Genomic DNA, 23276 nt, shown 5'->3' with positions numbered 1-23276 from the left:
GTTGTGAAATCACTGGAGGGAATTTATGGGGTGACCGTGGACTTCGGGTGAGTCATTGACAGGGGATTCTGGGGCAGTTCGTGGATTTGGAAATCGGTAGTTCTGGGGCCGAGGCTGCAGGGATTGGGAATGAGGGGGCCCCGAGGCTGCCCTCCGGAAACGGCGGGAGCGAAGGGGCGGGGGTGAGTGTGTACCATTAGGGAGATAGCTTGAGGTTTGATTTGGAATAATTAGGAGTCTGGTGACCAATGATTTGTATGCTTTTGGGGTGGTCTGTTTGGGGACATTTAGAGGGGTCAGAGTTGTTGGACTGAGGATTTCTTTGGAGTGGTTGTGACAGTGATGTATTTTAGCTGAGCCCTGGGCTTCTAGGAAATGAGAAGGTCAGAGATGCTACTGCCTTGTTTTCCACAACACAACTTAACTGCAAAGAACACCCTTCCCAATCTGCCTAGGTACGATTCGCATGTGATCCCTTGTTGAACTATGATAAGCCCGGGTGCTGACATTCCAAATTCTCATCCTTTGTCTCATCAGTGATTAGCTGAACTGTCCTCCCCATTGATCAGTTGGAAAAAAATGCTTGTTAACCAGATGGGTTTCAGCTCCTCTCCTTCCCTAGCTCCCTGAACTTTGGTCCACCCTGAGTTTGAGCAGCACACAGCCTTTCCTGAGAACTGGCCTGCCTGTGGTAAAATGTTCTGTTGCTCTTCTATCTGATCAGCCACCCCTTCCTCCCACTTCCCCACACTGGGTTCTTCTAACTGTTTACTCCTGTCTATAAAAGAAACCAAAACACTTTTTTTGCTTTGCAAAGATGCCTGCACCAGTTAGGGCCATAGTGGTCTCTATTGTGAACCCCTTCTCCCTGCCCCAACCCAATAATCCTTTGGAATAAAGTATTTCCTTACTGAGTCTGCATTTGTTTGACAGTTCCGGTGGCAGCGTTTGTGGTAGGGGGTGACTAGGGTGGCTTGTACTGGTGTGTTGTCTAGGCCTGTTTGGGGGCATCTTGTAATTAGGCATCAGAGAGTGGGACATTGTGTCGTGACCAGTCAATGGATGGGTGGCTTGTTGGGAGCAGGGAGTGAGCAGGCTGTAGGGGTAGTAATTGGAGTTTGGAGAAGCATGGCTGAAAGTGTTTGTGCAGAGCTAGAGGCCTTTTCAGGGTAAGGATTCGGAGAACCCTGTGGTGTAGTGAGTGGTGGGTGAACATGTAGAGAGTGGGACATCGTGAATGGTTGGGGACCCTGTGTGGTCAAGTGTTGGGGATCCTTTGGAGTTTAGTGGTGGCAGGTGGTGGTGGGAGATATTAGGCCGGGGAGGGGCTGAGAGTAATAATGGGCACCTGAGGAGGGGTGTAGGAGTTCTGTGGGGGTCCTCTGGGACTCACTGGGGTTTCGCTGACTCAGTTTCTAGGCAGTAAATAGATCGGATATTATTGAATGGGGGTGATGGGGTGTCTTGACATCAGTGTTTAGAAGCCTGAGGTCATCAGTGATTTAGGGTTGTGGGGTTGCAAGCAATCAAGGGCCCTATAGAGGTGACTGGCTGATGTGTGGGCTGAGTGAGGGAGAGCCTGCTGTGACCAGGAATAAGGTCCAGCGGGTTCTGCCAGGTAGGCTGTGGAGACCTGGATTTCTTTGTCTGTGCACTCCTGTGGATTGGTTTTGTTACTGGCTTTGCTGGAGGAGTCACTGAGACCCACAGTGTGTGTGTTTCAAGGTCCTGGGTGTGTATGTGTCTTGGAGGGTGCTGTGAAATCCATAATCAGGGTCCTGGGGAGTGATAGCCAGATGGAGTAAGTGATAATGGGGCTTGTTGGTTAAATGGTCTGGAGACAGATGAGAGGCCTGTTGTATTCAGTAACCTTGGGGCTGGAGAATCCTCAGGGGTCAGTGTGAGTGACTGGGGGCCTTATGGGGTTTGAGAGTTGGTATGTGGGGTGCAGTGGTGGGGTTTGGTCATTCAAGGTCTGTGGGGTTTGTGTGATGGAGGCTGTCTTTGGGACTGGTGTTGGAGGGGCCTTTGGGTGTTGGCAATAGTGGGCCTGTGAGGCTGGCTGTGGGCTTGGGTGCATCTGAATGAATTTTGGTCATGCATTGGCTCTGGCAGAACTGTCAGAGTGAGTGCTCTGAAGTAAGCACATTCTCTCTCTGTGTTCTCTGGCCCCTCTCACCCAGCACAGGACTGATGGTCAGTAATGGCCCCTTTTACTTAAATATATCCTTGTTTAAAAGTTCTCAGTGGCCCTGATGGCTGTTTGTTCACTGGTCTCTCTATGTGACCAGAACGGGGCCTTGGTAGTAAGAGGCAGGTGGCAAACTGCTGTTCTCCTGGCCATTAAAAGAGATTTGAGTGTGTGTGTCTGTGTGAGAGTGCAAATGTGTGTGAGAAATTAGATGGGAATGTGAGAGCAGAGTATGGGAGTGTCAGGATCCTGAAAGAGGAAGCCAGGCTGACTGGAGGTTAGTCCAGTCTGCACATTCCTTTTTCCAGAGGAGATAGTTAGAAAATGTTGTACATCAACCCCAAGTGGGTCCAAACTAAAGAGAAGCTTCCAGGGCAGGTGGGCCTTGAGCTTAGTTTAGGTACGTCAAGTTTAAATAGCAGTAACTCTGGAGTCTCTTTACTCTCGCGGATTCCCACAGGGCTTCCTAGACTGTTGAGACCCTTACCTGTGCCCAGGAGCCTGGAGGAGCTCCTTAGCATCTCAGAAAGAGGTGATTTTCCTTAGGATATTGTTCTCTTCTCTTCCAGGGCATTTTTTCCTGAGAGTTCTGCCCTCAGGCCCTACGCTCTTCCCGTGGGACTAGAGTCCAGTTTCACTCTGGAAGTCTGAGCTCCACATTAGCCCCAACCACATCTGCCATCTAGCAACTTTTCCTGCCCTTGCTCCACTGCCACTGCTTTGGGTCAAAATTCAGAATCCAGCCTCTTCCCAGACCGCCTCACAACGTCCTCTTTACTTTGGTGACATTGGGACCTGCCTCTGTCCCTGGCCTGGGTCTTCCCTCAATTCTCTCCATGACAAGGAGGAATGTATTTAAGGCCCTCAGGAGACAGGGCCAGGAGCTGATCCAGACGGTCAGGTGAGTGCTACTCAGTGCTCTCAAGCATGTTGCCTGCTTCTCAACTCGCTGTCTGCATGGGGTGGGCTTTGCCAGCTGTGGCATAGGGTTCCCAGCGGGTGGTGATGGCAGCAGGCTGTTCAGTCTGTCTCCAATTCTCGGCCCACTCAGGTCAGTGGGGCTGCTGTTCTAGCTCCAGTCTTGTTAGCTGCCCTGGGGCAAAACCTGCCAGTTTGCTAACACTCAGGCACACTCTCCTCTCAGGTGTGGCAGAGGAGTGGGAGATACCTCCCCAGTCTTTAATTAAAGACAGTGCCTGCAAACAAAGAGGTGTTGCTTTACATCTTCTTCAGGTATTACATGCTCTCCTCGCTCAGTTTATTTTATGGGCTGGTGCCCACCGACCTTCCACCACTTTTGGTCTTCCTGGCTAGCCTGTCAGCTTGTGGAGACCGAGTTGTAAAGACGCCTCTCCAACTGTTCCTGGACCACAGGCATAGACAGCAAGTGCTAGATCTCTGCTGGCCGAGTTGCTATGAAAGGTGGAATTTCTTCCTCTTGTCCCAAGTTTACTGAGTGTTTTTTGGACACTATCTCCAGGTACAGTCTTACAAAGAAAGTAACACCCCTGTGTGACCCCGTGCCCGTGACATCCTTTACTCTGATCCAGATCCAGCTGCATGTAAGTGACCTGGTCCACGGGCAGTGAGGAAATTTCAAGTGTAACAGTGTACATCAAGATGTAGTATTTTTTTTCTTATGATGCTTAAGTTTTGATCTCTCTATTCCAGTAATTCTGCCTAAAATGATACCTGTTATGCAGTTGGTGATCTTTTTAAAAGGTTTAAACAGTGGTTTTACTCAGTTATCTGGTTATTTGGCCTGTTGGAGGAATAACTAAAACTAAAATCTACCAATCCAAAAACCTTTTCTCAAAAGTAGAAAGGAAAGAAAAGCAGTTTCATTATTGAATAAAAATTGACCCAGAATGCAGTGAACATCAGGCAGCCTGCAAAGAGATTGCAAAAGCAGAAAGAAGCCTCCTTTTTTTTCTTTGCTTTTTCTATGGAAAAGTTTATTGAGGAATATACATCTTTCTTTTCCTCACCCACAATTGTTTTGACTGTTCAGAGAATTAAACTTTTAATACAAGCTTCATATTTCCCTAACAGTCCATTTCACTTTTTTTTTTTTTTTGAGAGGGCATCTCTCATATTTATTGATCAAATGGTTGTTAACAACAATAAAATTCTGTATAGGGGACTCAGTGCACAATCATTAATCAACCCCAAGCCTAATTCTCAACAGTCTCCAATAGAAGCCTCCTTTTGTGTAACCTGCCAGTATGCCTCTTACATACACGTTCTTAGGATTAATAATTTGTCACATGTAGTTCATTCTACATTCACTTAGAAATTGGGATGGCCATCCTCATCAGCTAATTACCTTTATCCAAAGAAAGAAGAGACTGCTCACATCTTTATGAGGAAAGGTAGTTTTATAACTTGGAACCAGGTGCCAAAATCAGGCTGGTTAGGTTTCTCCTACATGCTCTGGTAATTTGCATTAAGGAAGTGGTGGGGCCAGACTCTTGGAGCAATAGGGAGGGAAGGAGCCAATAGTGTGGACCCTGTAGAACCACTGGTCAGCCCCATGTCCCACCACCCTTATAAGCGGCCCCTTATAAGTGATCAGAGGTCTTAGAAAGAAGCTGAATATGGAGCAGCTTCCCTGGGTATGAAGGGGAGGTGGAGATGAGTAAATGCTGGGAGCAGCTGTTCAGCTCTTGCCATTTCCATGGTTCCCTAACTTGGCAGGGATTTTTATCTGTCTCCACGACCACTTGGAAGCCTGTGGCCTTTGCTGTTCCTACTGACTGCTTAGGGAAGGGCAGGTAGTATTTGTCCCAGTATAAGCTGAGAGGGAAGCAATATAGCATGTTTCCTTGGGCCTCTCCTTTTGCTACCTTCTGTTCTAGCCTGTAGCTGCAGACCCGTACCCAAGCTGTCAGCTTCATTGCTGCCTCAGGCTCCCCAAGGGTCTCTCTTCTTTTTACTATTTCCCTGAGTTCCTCTGATCTATGTACATTTTCCTTTTGCTCCAGAGCTGATTTTGGAGTAGAAAGCCAGTACCTTAGACTACATCACTCTTTTGATCTAAAAGCCCTTTTCTTTTTACCATCCTGCCTACAAATGAGTTGTATTTACTCAGTAGTATCTCTGCAAGTAATTTCACTTAAGTATCCCCAAGAAATATTGCTGCAAAATGAGAGAGCCAAGACTGTATTTCCAGACGTGGTTGATGTCTTCTGCAGAGAGGATTGATGTAGTGCTTCTCCCGTTGAACCAGTTAGGCAAGGGGCTTCACTCTCATTCACAGGTGGCAGCCAGGGCTGTAGAGTGCAGTGTGTGGTGCAGATCTGGCCCAGATGTGGTCCAGTTCAATGAGACATGCCAGGAGCTCACCTTCTATCCTGTTTCTTAACCACTAGTCCTGATTTGAGTCTAGCAAACAACTTGCTTGAGTTCCTGGTAAGAGAGAACCAGTATATAGGGTCCCAAATTAATTACACCATCTAAAATAAAATTCCCACTGCATCTCCAGGCCATGGCTCTCAGGAACAAGAGAACTCATATGAGATAAGAAAGAAGAGGCCTCAGGAGTGGAGGTGCACTCTCAGATTACAGACCTTTGACCAGAGGCCTTTCTCCAAAGCATCAGGACAGAGAGAAGTCACAGAACAGAGCAGATTTTCCACGAGCAGCAGAAAATGATTAGGTCCCAGGTGAGTTATGTGTCTTCCTCCAGCAGTTGTTTTTCTGTGGATGTGGTGAAGCTCACAGGAATCTCTGCACCCAGCAGGAAAGGTCTAAATACATTTAAATTATAACCAAAAAATATAAACTTGGGAAAGCATATGTCAAAATAAACACAAAGTAGATTACAGACCCATAAAAAAGTGTTATGGTTGGAAGACAGTATATAAGAAAGAAGGTCCTCCCTTGTTAGGAGTGAACTTCCGGCTCTCCTCAGATATTCCCAGAAGCTGAGACACTAAGGGAAGCAGGAATAGTTCCATGGTTTCTTCTGTTACAAAGCAGACCACTTAACTCAGTAGAAGCAAACATTTCCTGATCATTATGTATAAAGAAAACACTCTCAAAACTGTTTATGTAGATGATCTAGCAGACAAGAGTCTTAAAACAGGAACCTTATAATAAATAAGCCCTATAATAAATGAACATACTTCTTGGAGCTATTCTTCTAGAATTCCTTACTGTGAGCTAGGGCATGGATCTGAAGGAGAGCTCAGGACACAGCTTGTTAGAGGGCTGGAACAGGCCCGGAGTACACCCCCTCACTAGGAAAGAAACCTGAATCATCCAGCAGAACTGATCATTACAGAACCTACAGATAGCCCTAGAAACTGTCTATTAGAATTTGGGCACACTTAGGTGCAAGTGTCTTTGCTGCTGTTGGCCAGCCAGGCACGAGGGTCTCTGCCTTCCGCTCTGCTTCCTCACTTTCAGACATAAGGAACAGATTGTAGTTCCCCTTCGCCTTTCAGAACAGTTCTCTTCTGCCTAGCTAGCCTTCCCCTCTTCCCTCCCGGCAGCTTTCCCATGCTGTTGAGGCACCTCCTGTGACACTGACAGCACACACACATAGGCCCTATCTAGAGCAATACCACATTCCAGGGGCTATCCTCTCATGGCTACAGGGGGGCGAGCATGTCTGCTTGCTCTTGGCTAACAACAGGCTTATTAGGGGCAGAACTGGTTTTTATCTGAATGGCCTGTCCCCACAGGGGCTTGCCTATGGTATCACTATAGCCCAAGAGGTAGGTTGGTTAATGGTCTTCCAAGTACCCCTCTCATGGCCCTGATTTTAGCAGTTCCTGCCAGGGCCTGGGGGCAAAGTTTAGCAGGTGGACAATACGCCAAGACCAAGAGTACCTCCAGTAAGGACCAGAATAATAGTTCTCTGGAGCCTGTGGTATGCTGACTGCACACCAGGCCTGGTGTGGGGAGGGAGGCCTGGTGTATAGCTCTCATGAGGCCTGCCAGGGAAAGCCTTTGTAATTGCCTGTGGTTAGGCCTGAAAAATCCTGGTTTTGCACTAGGAACTGGACTCCTCATTTGCATGTTAAAACACATATAAATTAATGACTCTGTTCACAGTCAGGACTTGGCAGTCCCACCTCACCAAAAGAACTCCCTGACTCACCTCCTTCATCCCTGACTGCTAGAAACAATGGATCTGTTCTCACAATTACGCCTTTTCCAGAGGGTCACAGGATGGAATTGTAACTGTGCAACCTTTGGCTCTGGCTTTTCTCACACGTATCTCTGATCCATCCCTGCTGTTTGTATCGGTAGTTGGTTCCTTTTATTGCTGTGCTGTGTCACTGAATGGTGTTCTGCCATGTGGAAGCACCAGGGTGCGTAGCCATTCACTTTGCAGAACATCTTGGTTGCTTCCAGTTGTTAGCAATTGTGTTCATCAGCACACAGGCTTGAACATGTTTTCAGGTGAGCATAAGTTTTCACTTAGGTGGGAACATACAGAGGAGTGGGATGGCTGGATTGTGTGGTGAGTCTGTGTTTAGCTTCATGAGAAGCTGCCCGGACATCTTCCAAAGCCATCAAACTGTTTTGCGTTCCTACCATCGCTGAGAGTTGCTCTTGCTCCACATGCTCACTTGCATTTGTAGGCTATGTTTCTTTTTTAACTTTAGCCATTTTGTAGTATATAGTATCTCTTTATAGTGTCAATTAGTATTTTCCTATTGACATATGATGGTGAACACCTTTTCATGTGTTAAATTTCTGACTGCATCTTTGGTGAGGTACATATTAAGATCTTTTTTAATGTTTCTTCTTATTGTTGAGCTTTAAGAGTTCTTTATATTTTCTGAAATGCTTTCTCAGATAAGTGATTTACAAATATTTTCTCATAGTCTGTGCCTTGTTTTTTTCTTTTTCTTAACAGTGTCTTGCACAGAGAAAAAAATTTTAATAAGTCCAATTTATAAATTTTTTTCTTAAATTGACCATGTATTCAGTGTTGTATCTAAAAACTCATGGCCAAACCCACGGTCGTGCAGGTTGTCTCCTTCTCCTTTTTCCTCCTAAAAGCTTTATAGTTTTATGTTTTACCTTGAGGTCTGGGATCCATTTTGAGGTATGTGTTGAGGTTTATTCTTTAGCTTATGGGTACACAGTTCTAGCACCATGGGTTGAAAAGACTCCTTTCTCCGTGGAATTGCTTTTGCTCCTTTGTCACAAATCAAATGGGTGTGTTTGTGGGGGTCTACTGCTGGGCTCTCTTCTCTGTGTAATTCACCCAAGTATTTATCACTTCATGAGTGTCACCTGTCTTGAAATCAGGCAGTGAGCCCTGCAGCTGTGTTTGCTGTTCTAGTGCCTTTGCCTCTGTCCTCATCCCCTGCAGGTACTTGTTTCATGGCTTCTGCGACCTTATTTCCTCTGACCTGAAAAGACTGAAAAGTATTTGAGAACACGATTTTTTACTCATCTTTATATTTATAGCATCTATTACAGTTCTGGGGCCCTTAACTGCCCAATATATGTGTTCTCTAGAAGGTCTCTAAAGGAGCTGGCTAGTTGTTCCTATTTGCAAGTGGAACCACCCTGGAGTGAGGAGAGGTTTTAGATATATCAATGTGGTTTTGGTTTTGATGGTGAACGAGAAATTTTACTGTCATTTAGCAGATAGAGGCCATGCATGCCAAAGGTTTTACACTGCATGGGGCAATCTTGCTCAGCTAAGGATTTTTCCCAAATGCCAGTAGTACCTTCTTTGAGAAACACTATACTGATTTAAACACAGCTTATTCCAATTTCTTACTCAGTGGATAGATGGGTGGATAGATGAATGAATTCATATATTTTAATAACACTTTTGTTTCTCTCTCCAAGTGTAATGTGGGATTAGGATATTATGTTAGTTATCCATTGCTACTATGTAACAAATTACCCAAACCTCAGAGGCTGAAAACACAGTTATCTCACAGTTTCTGTGGGTTGGGAATCTGCCAGCTGCTTACCCATTTGATTCTGGCTCAGGACTCACACGACCCTGTAGTCGAGCTGTTGAGAAGGGCTGCGGTCACCTCCAGATTCAACAGGGTGGTGACCCTTTCGAGGCTCATTCACAGGGCTCTTGGCAGGCCTCCCCATTCCTGTGCAGGGACTTGTCCACAGGGCTGCCTCACAACACAGCAGCTGGATTTCCCTAGAGGGGGCAAAAGAGGATTCCCAAGATGGAGGCCACCTTCTTCAATGACCTAATCTTGGAAGTGATGTTGTATCACTTCTGCCCTATTCTGTTTAGTGCAAGTGAGTCAGTAGGTGCAGCCCATATTCAAGAGGTGAGAATTATGCCAAAGCATGAATACCAGGAGTTAGGAATCACTGGGGCCAATTTAGCGGCTGCCTATCACTGTAGAGCAGAATGCCTATGTTCTACAATGAGATTCACTTCAGATTTAACAGGAATCATGTTTTTCTAGATATCGTTTGAGGATGTGGCTGTGGATTTCACATTGGAAGAGTGGCAGCTACTTAATCCTTCTCAAAAGAACTTGTACAGAGATGTTATGTTGGAGAACTATAGCAATCTAGTTTTTTTGGGTAAGAATATCCTTATGTAATGTAGTGTGTGCCCAGTAATTGTGGGGCCTCTATGATGTTTACTGATTTTTGGATTTATGTTTCAGGTATCAAAGATGCATTGACTTCTATATACAACTGAAAGATTTTTGTTCAATTGCTTTACTTTATAGTCTTTGTAGTAAAATATTATTCATGTTTAAGAGTCCCTCATCCCAAGCAGTTAGGTCCAAGTTAATTATGTTTCCAATTAACAGGTTTTCAAATTATCAAACCTGATGCAATTTTCAAGCTGGAGCAAGAAGAGCCATGGATGATAGATGAAGAAATCCTAAGTCAAAACTTTTCAGGTGAGAAATAATCATAATAATTGCATACAGTGAAAGTTATGTCTCAAGCTTTTGATGGCACTTTTGGCACTTTTGAAATGTTATTTATAAAACTGTGTTTTAAGTTCTTACATCTTTAGAGTTGACTCAGGACTGGTGACATGAGATCCTAATGATCTTTAATGTTCTCTATTTCCTGGTCAGCACCTGATCAGATGTGTACTCTTAGCATGGAGGCAATGATGCAATATACTCCCTCTTACCTATCCAGAAGCACAAGTTGATGGCCAGTCGTTTAGGACCTTACTTTCCTGTGTAGGGCTAGCTTCTCAATCTCCTTATCTTTCCCTCCTGCCTCAGTCCTACCTACACAGGTAGGTTTCTTTCCTCCTCTTTAAGAATTCATAAATTTTTCTCAATTTAAGTAACATTGATTCCTTTAAGTTTCCTTTATTATTTTTATTTTCTCTCTCTACTTTGCCAGAGTTCTGTTTTAAACCCTCAGAAGGTGAACCCATAGGTATGGAATAAAAGTCAAATTCCTTAAACACAGAACAGGTTCTCCCTCTTGCCTGCTCTGTGCAGACTGAACTCTGCAGGCAGCTTCCAGGGCATCTTTCTGGTGCAAAGTTTGTTGTTTAACTTCTCTAAAGCTTCTCATTCTTCCCAGTCACTGAATCTGCTGGGGTTGAAGACCCATGACCTGCTCTGTGATGTTTTAGCTCCATTATGTTGAAGATCCTCATGGCATGGCAACATTGTATCTATCCCTTTTTTCCTTTGGTCACTTCTGAACTTATTTCTTCCTCCTGTCCCTTAAACATTTTGCTCTGCATTTGGCCTTTGATTATAGGGTGCCTTCCCTGTTTAGACAGTGTCACTCTCTTCAGTTTGAGTTCTTATTTTCATCTCCAGTGAATGTTCTTTAAGGAACATCAAGTAGTTCTTTAGTGTAAAGGTTTTCACTTAAGCAAGTATCTCAGCTCACCTGGGGAAATATTAAAAATTACAAATGTCTAGTCACTATTCATATGGATTATTAGGTCTGGGTACATGAAGTTTGGAAAAACTGTGAAGATAGCTTTTAAATCCCCTCATTAATTTGTAGTCATTGCTATTGTGTGGAATGAGGAATTCAGAGAACATAAGAGTCATGAAATAACCTTGCAGGAACAGAGAATTTTAATTTAGAAGAAAATATAAACTATCAATAATAGTATTTAAACTGAAGCATTTGTGTTAAATTTAAAGTTAATTTTCAAGATTAATGATACAGGAAGGAACTGCTTTAGAAGTTCAGTAGTAAGTGGACAGTGTTTACCCTACTGTATACTGAGGGCTTACTGTGTGCTATATGCTATGTAGTGGAGATGCATCAGTGACAAATACAAACCTGTTCCCTGTCCTCAGGGTTTACATTCTAGTGGGACAAATAGGAGTAAGATGATTGCCTATTTGATAAGTATCGTGAAGGAAGTAAACAGGGTATTTATTAGTGTGCCTTTAAAATGATGCTTAGACTTAATGTGAGCCAGGATGCTGAAAGCTGGGGAGAACATGCCAATAGATGGGACAGCATGTGCAAAAGTACTGAGACAGAAAAGGCCTGTGGGATCAAAGGGTGAGAATCCAGTGTTGCTGATAAGTAGTGAGCAAGAGTGCTGTGAAAGGATGTCAGAAAAGTGGGAAAGAGCTAGGGCATGTGGGCATATGCAAGCCATGGTGAAAATTTGAGTTTATCAAAGGGTTTTTAAGCAAGGATAAGATGGCCTGATTACATTTCTAAAGATTACTGGCTGCTGTGTGGAGACTAGAATTGGGAGGGAACAGGACTGGAATTAGAATATGAGTTTGAAACATGGTGACCTGAAGGCAGAATGGACTGAAGAAACAGAAAAGGTGGGCACACACCTGCACTTTGACCTACAAGAATGCCAGTAGAAGCCCACTTGTTTCCCAAAATGACAAGATTTTTTTGATACAGTTGAAATACTTTAATATTGTTTTATATCATTATTAATTTGAATGTTTCTTAATCTTATTTTTTGATTATGTTTTAATTAAGATTTTTTATTTTTCTTTACTCTTACATCTCATGAAACACTTTTTATAAATTCTAGTGGATCTCACACTTTCATGTCTATATGTGGCACTTACTTTTAGTCTCCAGACTTCTTTCCATAGTCATCTCTATTCACTTAAACTCAAAAATCCTTTCATTCTTCTCCAAATTCAGCTATAGTTAATTCTTCATCTGAGTTTCTGATATATTTGAGTTTAGTTAAAGCTTCTTCCCCCCAGCCAAAATGATCCCACATAAAAGGAGTAGCTGCCTTATATTTGAGATCTTTCCAAGTCTTTCATCTTGCAGAGTATTTTCTGGGAGTATTACCTCATAATTGACAGTAAAGATTATCATAAAGTAAACAAACTTTTAAAAGATCACTTTAAAATATTCAGTAAATGGTTATATTGAGAATCACAAACATTTGTACTTAACAGGGTAAAAAAAATATCCTAATGTTATACAAATAATCTCGTGGTTTGGAATAATTTCATTGATAGCATTAAATATAGATTCAATACATAGATTATAGATTCAGTTAATATGTCAAAAAACCTAAATAAAAATATTGATGCTGAGCTCTGGAGAACTCTTGGATAATTCCACAAAATAGCTCTGATTGTGAAGTGAATATCAGTGATTCAGGTTATGATTGTGAATGAGAATGTTCTTTAAGTGTAGTGACAGTACAGAAAACTAATGTTTCTCATCTTTCAGGTGTAAAGTTGGTATCCTACATACTGCATCATTCTCAGTATTTCTTCCTTTTCAGCATTCAACAACTTACACTAATCTTGATTTTTTTGTATACTCGTTATTCTCAGTCTTCACTGTATTGTGAACCCTCTGATGGTGGTTGCTTATCTGTCCACTTCCCTGATCTTTCTCTACTAACAAGTTCTGGACACATAATAGATAATCAGTAATTACTGTTGAATAAGTAAATTAACCACTTCAGTATTTGATTAGAAATTACTCCAGTTTCTTTTATCTCATGATCACTGTTCCTTGAGTATATTGCCTTTTTCCTTATTTAAAAGTTCATATTTCTAAACATTTGTTATTTTGAAATCTGTTAAATTTCCAGTGCCCAGTAAGAAGACATTGTATTTTGGGGTTTTGTTTTATTTTTTTTAACTGGGATTGTAGGCTCCATTTCAGAAGTTTTATTCAATAAGCATAATCATTGAGGGATTTACACAGTGTGGTTCATTTTTTCTTTTTTAGAAGAAGTCTGGCTAGATAATCTCAAAATGTGGCACCAAGATAATCAAGACAAACTAAAAAGTATGGAGAGAGGCCATGAATATGATGTTTCTTGGAAAATATTTCATTCAAGCATTAACTTTGTTCATTTAGCAATGAGACCCCATAAATATGGCATAGGTGAAAAAAGTTTGAAACATCCTTTTGACTTTCTCATTCCAAAAAGTAACTGTGGAAGAAAGAAACTTGATGAACTCAATAAGAAATTATTATTCTATATCAAACCTGCCCAAATTCATGGTGGAATAAAATATTGTGATTGCAGTAACTGTATAAAAGCCAGCAACGAAGAGTCATGGCTCATTACAAATCATATAACCCATACAGGAGTCTATTTATGCATAGTATGTGGCAAAGTTTTTAAGAAAAAGTCTCAGTTTCTTATACATCAGAGAACTCATACAGGAGAGAAGCCCTATGGATGCAGTGACTGTGGAAAAGCCTTCTCACAGAAGTCATTGCTCACTATTCATCAAAGGACTCATTCAGGAGAAAAACCATATGGGTGTAATGAATGTCCAAAAGCTTTTATTAGGAAGTCACTGCTCATTTTACATCAGAGAACTCATACAGGAGAAAAGCCCTATGGATGCAATGACTGTGGAAAAGCCTTTAGCAGGAAGTCACAGCTTAAAAGACATCAGATAACCCATACAATAGAGAAACCCTATGGCTGCAGTGACTGTGGGAAAGCTTTCTCCCAGAAATTAAAGCTCATTACACATCAGAGAACACACACAGGAGAGAAACCCTATAAATGTGGTGATTGCGGAAAAGCCTTCTTTTGGAAATCTCAGCTCATTACTCATCAGAGGACTCACACAGGGAAAAAACCTTATGCATGTAGTGAATGTAAAAAAGCCTTCAGCAGGAACTCACTCCTTATTAGGCATCAGAGGATTCATACAGGAGAGAAACCCTATGAATGCAGTGAATGTGGTGAAGCCTTCATCAGAAAACCACAACTTACTAAACATCAAATAACTCATACAGGAGAGAAGAACTATCAATGCAGTGATTGTGAAGAAGCCTTCTTTAAAAAGTCAGAGCTAATGAGACATCAAAAAATTCATTTAGGAGAGAAACCCTATGGATGTGTTGAATGTGGAAAAACCTTCTTTGGGAAGTCACAGCTCCTAACACATCAAAGAACTCACACTGGAGAGAAACCTTATGAATGCAGTGAATGTGGGAAAGCCTTCACTCAGAAGTCAAGTCTGATATCACATCAAAGAACACATACAGGTGAGAAACCTTACAAGTGCAGTGAATGTGGAAAAACCTTCAGTGAGAAGTCAAGTCTTATTCACCATCAGAGAACTCATACTGGAGAAAAACCCTTTGAATGTAGTGAATGTAGGAAAGCTTTTGCTTGGAAGCCACAGCTTCTTAGGCATCAGAGAATTCATACAGGGGAGAAGCCCTTTGAATGCAATGATTGTGGGAAAGCATTTGTTCAGAAAGTGCAGCTCATTAAGCATCAGAGAAATCATACAGGAGAGAAAACCTATGGCTGCAGTGACTGTGCAAAAGCCTTCTTTGAGAAGGCACAGCTCATTATACATCAGAGAATTCATACGGGAGAGAGACCCTATAAGTGTGTTGAATGTGGGAAGTCTTTCACTAGAAAATCACACCTTATGAGACATCAGAGAATTCATACAGGTGATAAATATTATGGATGTGGTGAATGTGGGAGTAACTTCAACAGAAAGTCACAGCTCTTGGTACATCAGAGAGACCATATAATATAGAAATCCTAAGAATGGAGTAATTTTGTAAAGCCTGCTATCAAATATAATGCCTTCTGACACTTCTGAGGGCACATTCAGAGAGAAACCCTATCGGTGCAATGACTGTTGAATTTTCTTTTGTTGGGAAGGCAAGTCTTATCAGAATTCAAAAAGGTGAGAAAATTTTAAAAAGTAGACACTATAGGAAAGCTGTCTCCCAGAAGACAGCCTATTACACATTGATGACTCATCAGTGTGGAAGTCTTATAAATATTGTAATAATAGAAACCCTTTCAGTCAAAAGTGACAGCTCATTAAATATTCAGAAGACCTAAACAGGAGGACTATTGTAGCAAGTGAGGGGAGAGCTCAAGAAAGGATAAACCATAATACAGTAAGAATACACACAAAGTAGTTACTGAATATTATATGTTAGAGATTTCATATGGAGGAGTTGTCCTGATAATTTGAAGAAACTAATAAGCATGGCCCTAGTAAAATAATTCTATAAGAAAGTTATATTCATTGTATATATATTATAAATAATAATAACTTTTAAGTGGTAGATATATTTTCAGTGTGAGGACTTCTGCTTTCTGCTATGGTGGTATAACAAAGACCAGATTAATTCTCCTGCCTTACAGCTAGAAACTGTACAATGGATATAACATAATGGGTTTAAGACATATGACAAGCACAGGTTTTTGATCCCTGGCAGAAGGTGGACACAGTGGAGTGAAGCCTACAATTGCAGAGCCCTCTGCCTGGTGGCAGTTTCTAGGCTGCAGTTCAGGGAAGGGAACAAATGTGATCTTGCTGAATTGAAAAGAGTTGCTGAATTGGCATTGAGAGAGGCCCTGGTAGCTAGAATTTGCAGGGAAAAGTACTACAGAGGAGGGAGCTCCCCAGAGAGGGCTTCAGAAATCCTCTGGGGTCCCTTTCAGTCTCTGGCTTAGTACTGATCTGCATATGTGTGGAAGGAAACCTCCTGAGATCAGGAAAAGTACTGCTGCAGAGCAGAGACAATTCCTAACAATTTCTAAAAATCAGTAGAGAACTGGGAATAGTTCAGCCAGAGTAGGAACAACTTTAACACATGGGCACCAGGTAGAATTCCCAGAAGACTATTGTCTTAGTAGTGAGCATAATTAACCCTAGATTAAAAGCTACTCAGGACCCACGATGTCTGGCATCCAAAATCTTACCTGGCATGCAAAAGAAAAATATGCCTTGTTACCAGGAAAAAAATCAGTCAGTAGATAGGAGACCTAGGTAAGACTGAAGTGACTGGAATTAGTAAACAAGGATGTTCACATAGCTTTAACAAATGTAGAGGAAACCATGAAGCTGAAACCTGATGTGGAAGATACATTTTTGAAAGTCCAAATGGAACTTCTCAGGATGAAAACAATAGTATCTGAAAATTAAAGAAAAAAATATCTCAGTGGAATTAACAGATTAGACATAGAAGAAGAAAAAAAATAATGAACTTGAAGAGAAAGAATAAAAGCTTTCCAAATTATGTACATGGAGAAAGAGACTGGAGGAAAAACAGAGAATAGGGAATTGGTTATAGTGGTATAACATGTGTCATTGGAGTCCCAGGAGGAGAGGAAAGATGAGGCAGAAGGAAGTATTTGAGAAAATAATGACTGAATATTTTCCACATATGATGAAAAGTATAACTACATATTTAAGATGCTCAAAAACCCAAAACAGAAGAAATAAAGGAAATCATGCCAATGGATATCATAGTCAAATTGATGGAAATCAGTGATAAAAAGAACAACTATAAAACTATAAAGCACCTGGAGAGAAAAAGTCACAATACACTCATGGAACCAATGATGGCATGCTTCTAGCTGTAGACTCTGCAAGCTAGAGGACAATGGAGTGAGTCCGTAGTTACTCAAAGGAAACACAAAACAAAAACCCTGCAACCTAGAGTTCTCTTACCCACCAAAAATAGCTTTCATAAATGAAAGCTCCCTTACCCCTGGAAAAAAGGCATTTTCTGAATAACAAAAAGAATTTATCACCTGTAGATCTTCCTTCATTGAGGCAGCAGGAAAATAATACTAAGTAATTTGGATCTAGAGGGGCAAATGAAGAGTTCTCAAAATGGTGATTATGTGGGTAAATGTAAAAGATGTTTTTCTCACTTTAAAATCTTTTGAAAAGGTGATTGACTGCTTAAAGCCAAAGTAATCACAGTGTATTTTAGGTTATGATCTATTTAGAAGTATGTGACAACAATAGCACTTAAGTTTGAGTCTTTAAAAATAGATTGCATCGTCTGAGTCAGAAAACTATTTTCTCGGCTCAGGATGACTTGTATTTATAGCAGCTGCAAGCAGGAATTGCATGTATTTTGGATCCGCATTTGTACTAATTGCTGTGTACTCCTCCGTATCAATTTTCCTCCTTTTTCTGCTCTGCATCTCCAGAGGCTGTTCTGTAGGGGCTGCTCACTAAGGTTTCTGCTTAGGTTCCAAAGTGGGCGGTGCTAGTAGGAGAATAGAGGGGTGGGAGGAGAGAGAGGTTGGAATATCTATTACTTCTCCCTCCCTTCTTACTGGACCACAGTCTTGGAGATGCCTGTGTTCTCTTATCGCTACAGCTTCCTTTGGGTAGCCCCTTTTTATGGCTGTATCCCTTAGTTTTCAGTTAATGACATTCCCTTTCCTCTTACAAACTTGCTTCTGGGTGCTTCCCCATCCGTTTGGTTTCCTTAATTCTGAACACATATCTGTAAATAGTCCCTTTATTAAATGTTCCTGAGTTATATTTTGAGTGTACCATTTGTTTTCTGTGCCCATGTGTTAAATGGTGAATGGAGAATTTAACAAAATTTTGAGCATCATTTACTGGTACATATGCCTCCTAGGATGTAGATTGGCATCTATCAAGATTTCCCTCCCTAAATATATCAATATTTTCTATTTGTGTTTTAACAGTTCAGTGGAAATTATAACAGTTTTTTGTGGCTTTTGCTTTGCTGTAAATGTAATTGGTTCTGGAGATTACCATCTGCTATATATGCAAGTCATCTATAGCTGTTACTAAACTCTTCTTCATAATAGAAACCAATAAAACATTTACACAGTCTTATGATACCTCAGGGTTAGCAAACTGCAAGAAAGTATTATTATTTATGATATGTAAAGTGAAGGAAGAAGATAATAACTACTGACTGAAGAAAGATGGGGTGAGGCACTATACTTCCTAGTACTCTCATTTTTAAAATTGTGTTGTGCAGTTAAAATATCCTCATTCCATCTTCTGTTTTTTATTATATATAATTCATGTAATCTGTAACCTATAGATAAGATTTACCATTTCAGTAGTCAAAGTTACTATAGAGAATATCTTCAAAGGCTCCATACCAGTGTTCATCACACTATGCCAAAAGAGAATGAACTTTTCTAGGATTAAACCAGAGTTGCTTCATTTATAACGTTATAAAGCGTAATAATTTAGGTTGAAATAGACGACCAAAGAGGCCCAATGTAGACAGCACCATTCCCCATCACTTGTCAGATCTCTCTTAAGAATTTCGCCTCTCTATATCCCCTCTCACCCAGTCATTCTTTCCTGCTGGTGTACAGCCCTCTTTTTTGAAGAGTTGCCATCAGGATACACAGCAGTATTTTCTCCTTCCGTTGGACTTGCATTTCAATCCGCACTTTGAAGGAGCTCTTCATGCAGGTTTTCCATTTTGTGCAACTGCAGGAGGCACTATTCACAATCTGTGTTAATAAACTTGCTTATCACTCTGGTCCTGTCTTTAAGGAGTTAGCTAGTGAATGAAATAATTGTTTAATACTTAGGCATAATTGGAACACAACATCATGACAGTTCCCTGTAATTATTTCTCTGTACTGGTACTATATGATCTATAGATGACTGTAAAGTAGTTTCTACCACCAGGATCTCCCTGGTCCCCTTTATTTGCCAATATAGTGGAGGGAAAAGCCATTCTCACCATCTTAGAAAATTTTATCTCATGATCTCTGCATGCAACTTAGAAGTAGGCAATGTTAACGTGTCATGATCAGCTCAAAAGAATGAAATAAATTTACATGTACTGTTTCCTCCCAGCACCACACACCACACACCCCATTGCCACATTAACTCACAAACCTTAATAAGTAGTCAGTTTGTTCTGAGGCAACATTTGTGGATTTGATAATTCTATTTGATAATTCTTTCATTTGTGTAGTCTTTGTTGGGGGAGCACAGTTGTTACTCAGTGTGTCCAGGTATTTAACAATACCTAAATCATTAAAGGTGCCCAACAAAGAGAATGTAGTTGTAGAAGCAGTCACTAGTAAGGTGAAATGACGAGAGAAATACAAGTGAAGTGGCATTTGTAATTTGGAGTTCTCATTTAAAGTATTCCTGCCATTTAAATTATTTATAAAACACATCAAGCTCAGCCTCATATAAAGGTAGGAGAAGCAATTAACTTTTATTGTTTATAATAATAGTGTGATCATATGAAGGGAGCCTTTAAACCGTGACCTGCTATCACTGCAGCCATCCAAGTGGTAATGTGGGTTTATCCCCAACCATGATTTTTACAGGGCTGCTCTGAGGGCGTATGCAAGTTATATGCATTTATCCTAATTATATATTTGTATAAAGCCAAATGGGTCAAGTGATGATGTCTGAGATATGCGACCAGCCATGCTTCTCATACAAGGACAGAGCAAATACTTAATGGAAAAGAAATAACTAAGGAAAGGTCAGGTTGCTGTTCTTTCTGAGGAGCAATCTCTAAGCTGCTGATACTTGTTTCCACTGATGGTGCATCTGGAGATCAAGGCGCCTGAGGAGGCTGTGCTAGTGCAGACCTGTTGCTGACATTATATTCTCTGCTATGTTTGGGAAGAAAATCTCTGCACCCATGTTTACTGAGTAAACTTTAGTGAATTAATATGTGCATGTGGTCATTGGAAACTACACTCTAGCTTCCATTACAAATAGGTATCCCAACTAAATCAGCTCCTGCCAGTTTCCAACATATTGTGATCTAGATACACCTAAAACATAAAGAGAAAAGTGCCTCCAATGAGTAGTGTGGTTGGCATGTTAAGAGTTAATGCTCTGCCCTCCCCTTAGCTCACCCATCTGGAGCCTGGGGTCTGTGTAGAGGGAAAATGGCTTACTTTTTAAACTGGGACTCTTGTATCCCCCGAGGCCTAAAAGATTAGGATACTCAGAGATTGCACCAAGAGTAGAAAAAAAAAGTAGAGAAGAGGCATGGCGTGTGGGAAGACTCACCCACACCTGCTCTGTGCCTCTGCAAGAGGAGGGCTGGGAGGCCCACTGACTGGAGGTTGGGAATCAAATCAGGTATCACCTACTCCCTCCCCCTTACACGGATGGATTGTGTCTGGCCCAAGATCACAGCAGCAGTACCAGGCCTGGATCCTCCCTCCACCCCATGTCCCATGCTCTGCCAAGAGAAGACAGCTGTCCTTGGCTTCCTTTCTCGGCGCTTTCCACCCAAGCCTGAGCGCAGTCTGGTTCCTGCTTTGATCAGTACCTTCATGTGGGTGTTAAATTGCACACTGGTGCCTTGCTGAGAGGCTTTCCAATGGAAGGAATCAGAATCACTAACTGGCACTTGTTAATGCAGTGGCACCTTTCAGGGATGTGTGTGTACATGCATGTGCTTGCATTAAGTGAGCTCTGTGCTTAGGTCTTTATATATATATATACGCTTTTAATTCCTTTTTACTGTTTACTCATTCAGTGTTTAGACCATCATTTTATTCTAAGCTACTTGAGTTCACCAAGGTCATACAGCTACCAGGTGGCAGAGTTGAGTTTGAACCTTTCTACTCCCCAGAAGCAAAGTGCTGTTTTACTGCTATCATGCCATACTTATAAAACAGCTGATTTCTCCAGCAGCTTAAAGTCCTTACATTTTTCAGACTAAACTCAGATTAAGGGTCTAAAAAGATCAGGAACACAAAGGCAACCTCATTTGCATTAGTAGCCATTTTGCTGCTGTGTGGTTTTTGACAAATTAAGCTTTTTGCGTTTCCCAGTTTTCCAATTTAAAATTAAAGTGATACTGTAGTGGTCTTGCAGTATCTGATAAAGAAAAACATACAATAGAGATTATCAACAAAATTATTAACACATTCTTTGAAAAAGCTGATTAAGTGATGAATCTCTCAAAAAGCTTGAGAAAAATAAGCAAACTAATAGACAGTTTTCAAAAATTAGAGGAAATTATGACAGCTCTAGGCTAAAAATATGAAAATTTAGATCAAGTGGATACTTTTTTCAGAAAATAGATCAGACTCACTTTGAACATGAATAAAGAAATCCAAAATATCCTTAGCATACTGAATCTAGCAATATATTAAAAACAACAGTGACAAGTGAGTTTACCCTAGGATTTAAACAATGGGTTAATTTTAGAAACTCTGTTACTATGAAATAACACATTCACATTAACAGGCTTAAAGATAGTAAATAGAAGTATATGATAAAGTTCAATTCCAATTCTTTCTTTAGAAAAATCCTAATGGGAAAGAGCTTGTTAAACCAGCTGGTGGTGTTTGGTACTCCTCTAGCATCATCCTTAGTGATGAAACCTAATCTGTTTAAAAAATCTCCTTAAATAAAAGATGAGTACAAGATAAGAACTATCACCACTTTTATTATTTTTATCAAACATATTCATGCTGTTATGTGCACTGAATATTTATGTCCTCCCAAATTTTTGTGTTGAAGCCCTGATTCCCAATGTGATGGAATTAAGATGAGGCCTTTGAGAGGTGACTAGGCTTAGATGACATCACAAGGGTGGGGCCCCTGATGGGATTAGTGCCCTTAAAGAGACACCCACACCACTGTGCTCTCTCCCTGCCAAGTGAAGACACAGTGGGAAGTGGCTGTCTGCAAAACAAGACCTGTCAAAACCCTGACCTTAGACTTCTGGACTCCAGAACTGTGAGAGTAAAAGTTGCTTAAGTTACTTGTTCTATGATATTTCATTATGGCAGCCCAAGCTAAGACACATGCATATACTTAATGAAACAAGTAATTTCTATGTTATGGAAAATGCAACTTTCTTCCTTCCTGTCCATCTATCTTGCTTTTATTTTTTTACATACTTTATTATGTATATGAAGTACAAAAGCATGCAAAACCAGAATATTGTTGAGGGATGGGTATTTTTGGGGTAAAATCATGAAGAAAATCAAGGGAATAATCAACAAAAATTTAGGAGGGGGACAGATGGGGAAGGTGCACAAGGGACTTCAATGGTATGGATTGTCATCTATCTTGCTTTTATGATTTGAGGCACTATCTTCTTGTTTTGGGAGTTGAAGATTTGTCTCCACTTCTGCAAGCACATGCTCTTCTCATCTCTTCATGCTCCTAAAATAGTTACATTCTAATGGTGAGGACAATATTGAATATTGACATGATTATGTAAGAAAATTTTCTTAGCAGTTTGAATGCAATATCCCATTATCTTTCTGGGATAGCTTTCCTGATTTTCAATCCTTTCTATATGGCCTTTTTTCTCCCTTAAGCCTATTAGATTTTATTTTTGTCTCCAGTGTTCTGATAATTCTCAATGGTATTTGTTTGACCAAAGTTTTTTCATTTTTAGAAAAAATTTACATGGAAATAATTTCAAACTTAGAAAAAGTTGCAGTAATAAAAATATAGCATATAGAACACCTGAACATCCTTTACCCAGATTCACATAAAGATTTCACCCCAATTTGCTTATTTGCATATTATCTTACATTATTGCATGTGTGTGTGTGATATTATTTGAAAACTGTATAAATTGACCTTTACCCCCAAATATTTAATGTGCCTTTTCCTAAAAGGGTGTTTTCTTACATAATTCGAGTGTAGTTATCAACTCCCCCATCAACTTTTACTAGTGATACAATTTAATCTACTGTACGTATTCCACTCTTGTCAAATGACCCATTAACACAAATATGTACAGACAGATCTAGATAATCCCGATAGTATAGATAGTCCTACTGATAACTCTCTGAAGAATTCCCACTAATAACTCAAGCCAATTTAAAAATGGGCAAGAGATCTGAACAGACACCTCACCAAAGATGATATATAGAGATGGCAAATAAGCACATGAAAAGATGCTCATCATGTCATTAAGGAACTTC

The 23276-nt window shown here is 40.7% G+C and overlaps 1 protein-coding gene across 5 annotated transcripts in view; it reads left to right on the top strand.

Moving 5' to 3' along the window:
- ZNF605 (zinc finger protein 605) overlaps positions 1-21764 on the top strand; it is a 68277-nt gene extending 46513 nt beyond the window's left edge. Inside the window, exons 5-9 of one of the 5 annotated variants that reach the window (XM_073223850.1) lie at positions 2761-3092; positions 3672-3753; positions 9607-9727; positions 9964-10056; positions 13328-21764. In XM_073223850.1, coding sequence (XP_073079951.1) covers positions 3028-3092; positions 3672-3753; positions 9607-9727; positions 9964-10056; positions 13328-15120 — 2154 coding nt within the window. In that variant the 5' untranslated portion in view covers positions 2761-3027 and the 3' untranslated portion in view covers positions 15121-21764. Of the gene's footprint in view, positions 1-2760; positions 3093-3671; positions 3754-5675; positions 5857-9606; positions 9728-9963; positions 10057-13327 lie in introns of those variants that run through there. The other 4 variants (XM_073223854.1, XM_073223852.1, XM_073223851.1 and 1 more) reach the window with 4 other exon arrangements.
- The last annotated feature ends 1512 nt before the right edge of the window (positions 21765-23276 follow it).

This window comes from Manis javanica, chromosome 15 (assembly GCF_040802235.1).
Source record: "Manis javanica isolate MJ-LG chromosome 15, MJ_LKY, whole genome shotgun sequence".
NCBI lineage: Eukaryota > Metazoa > Chordata > Mammalia > Pholidota > Manidae > Manis > Manis javanica.
This window is presented reverse-complemented; position numbering and strand designations above follow the sequence as displayed.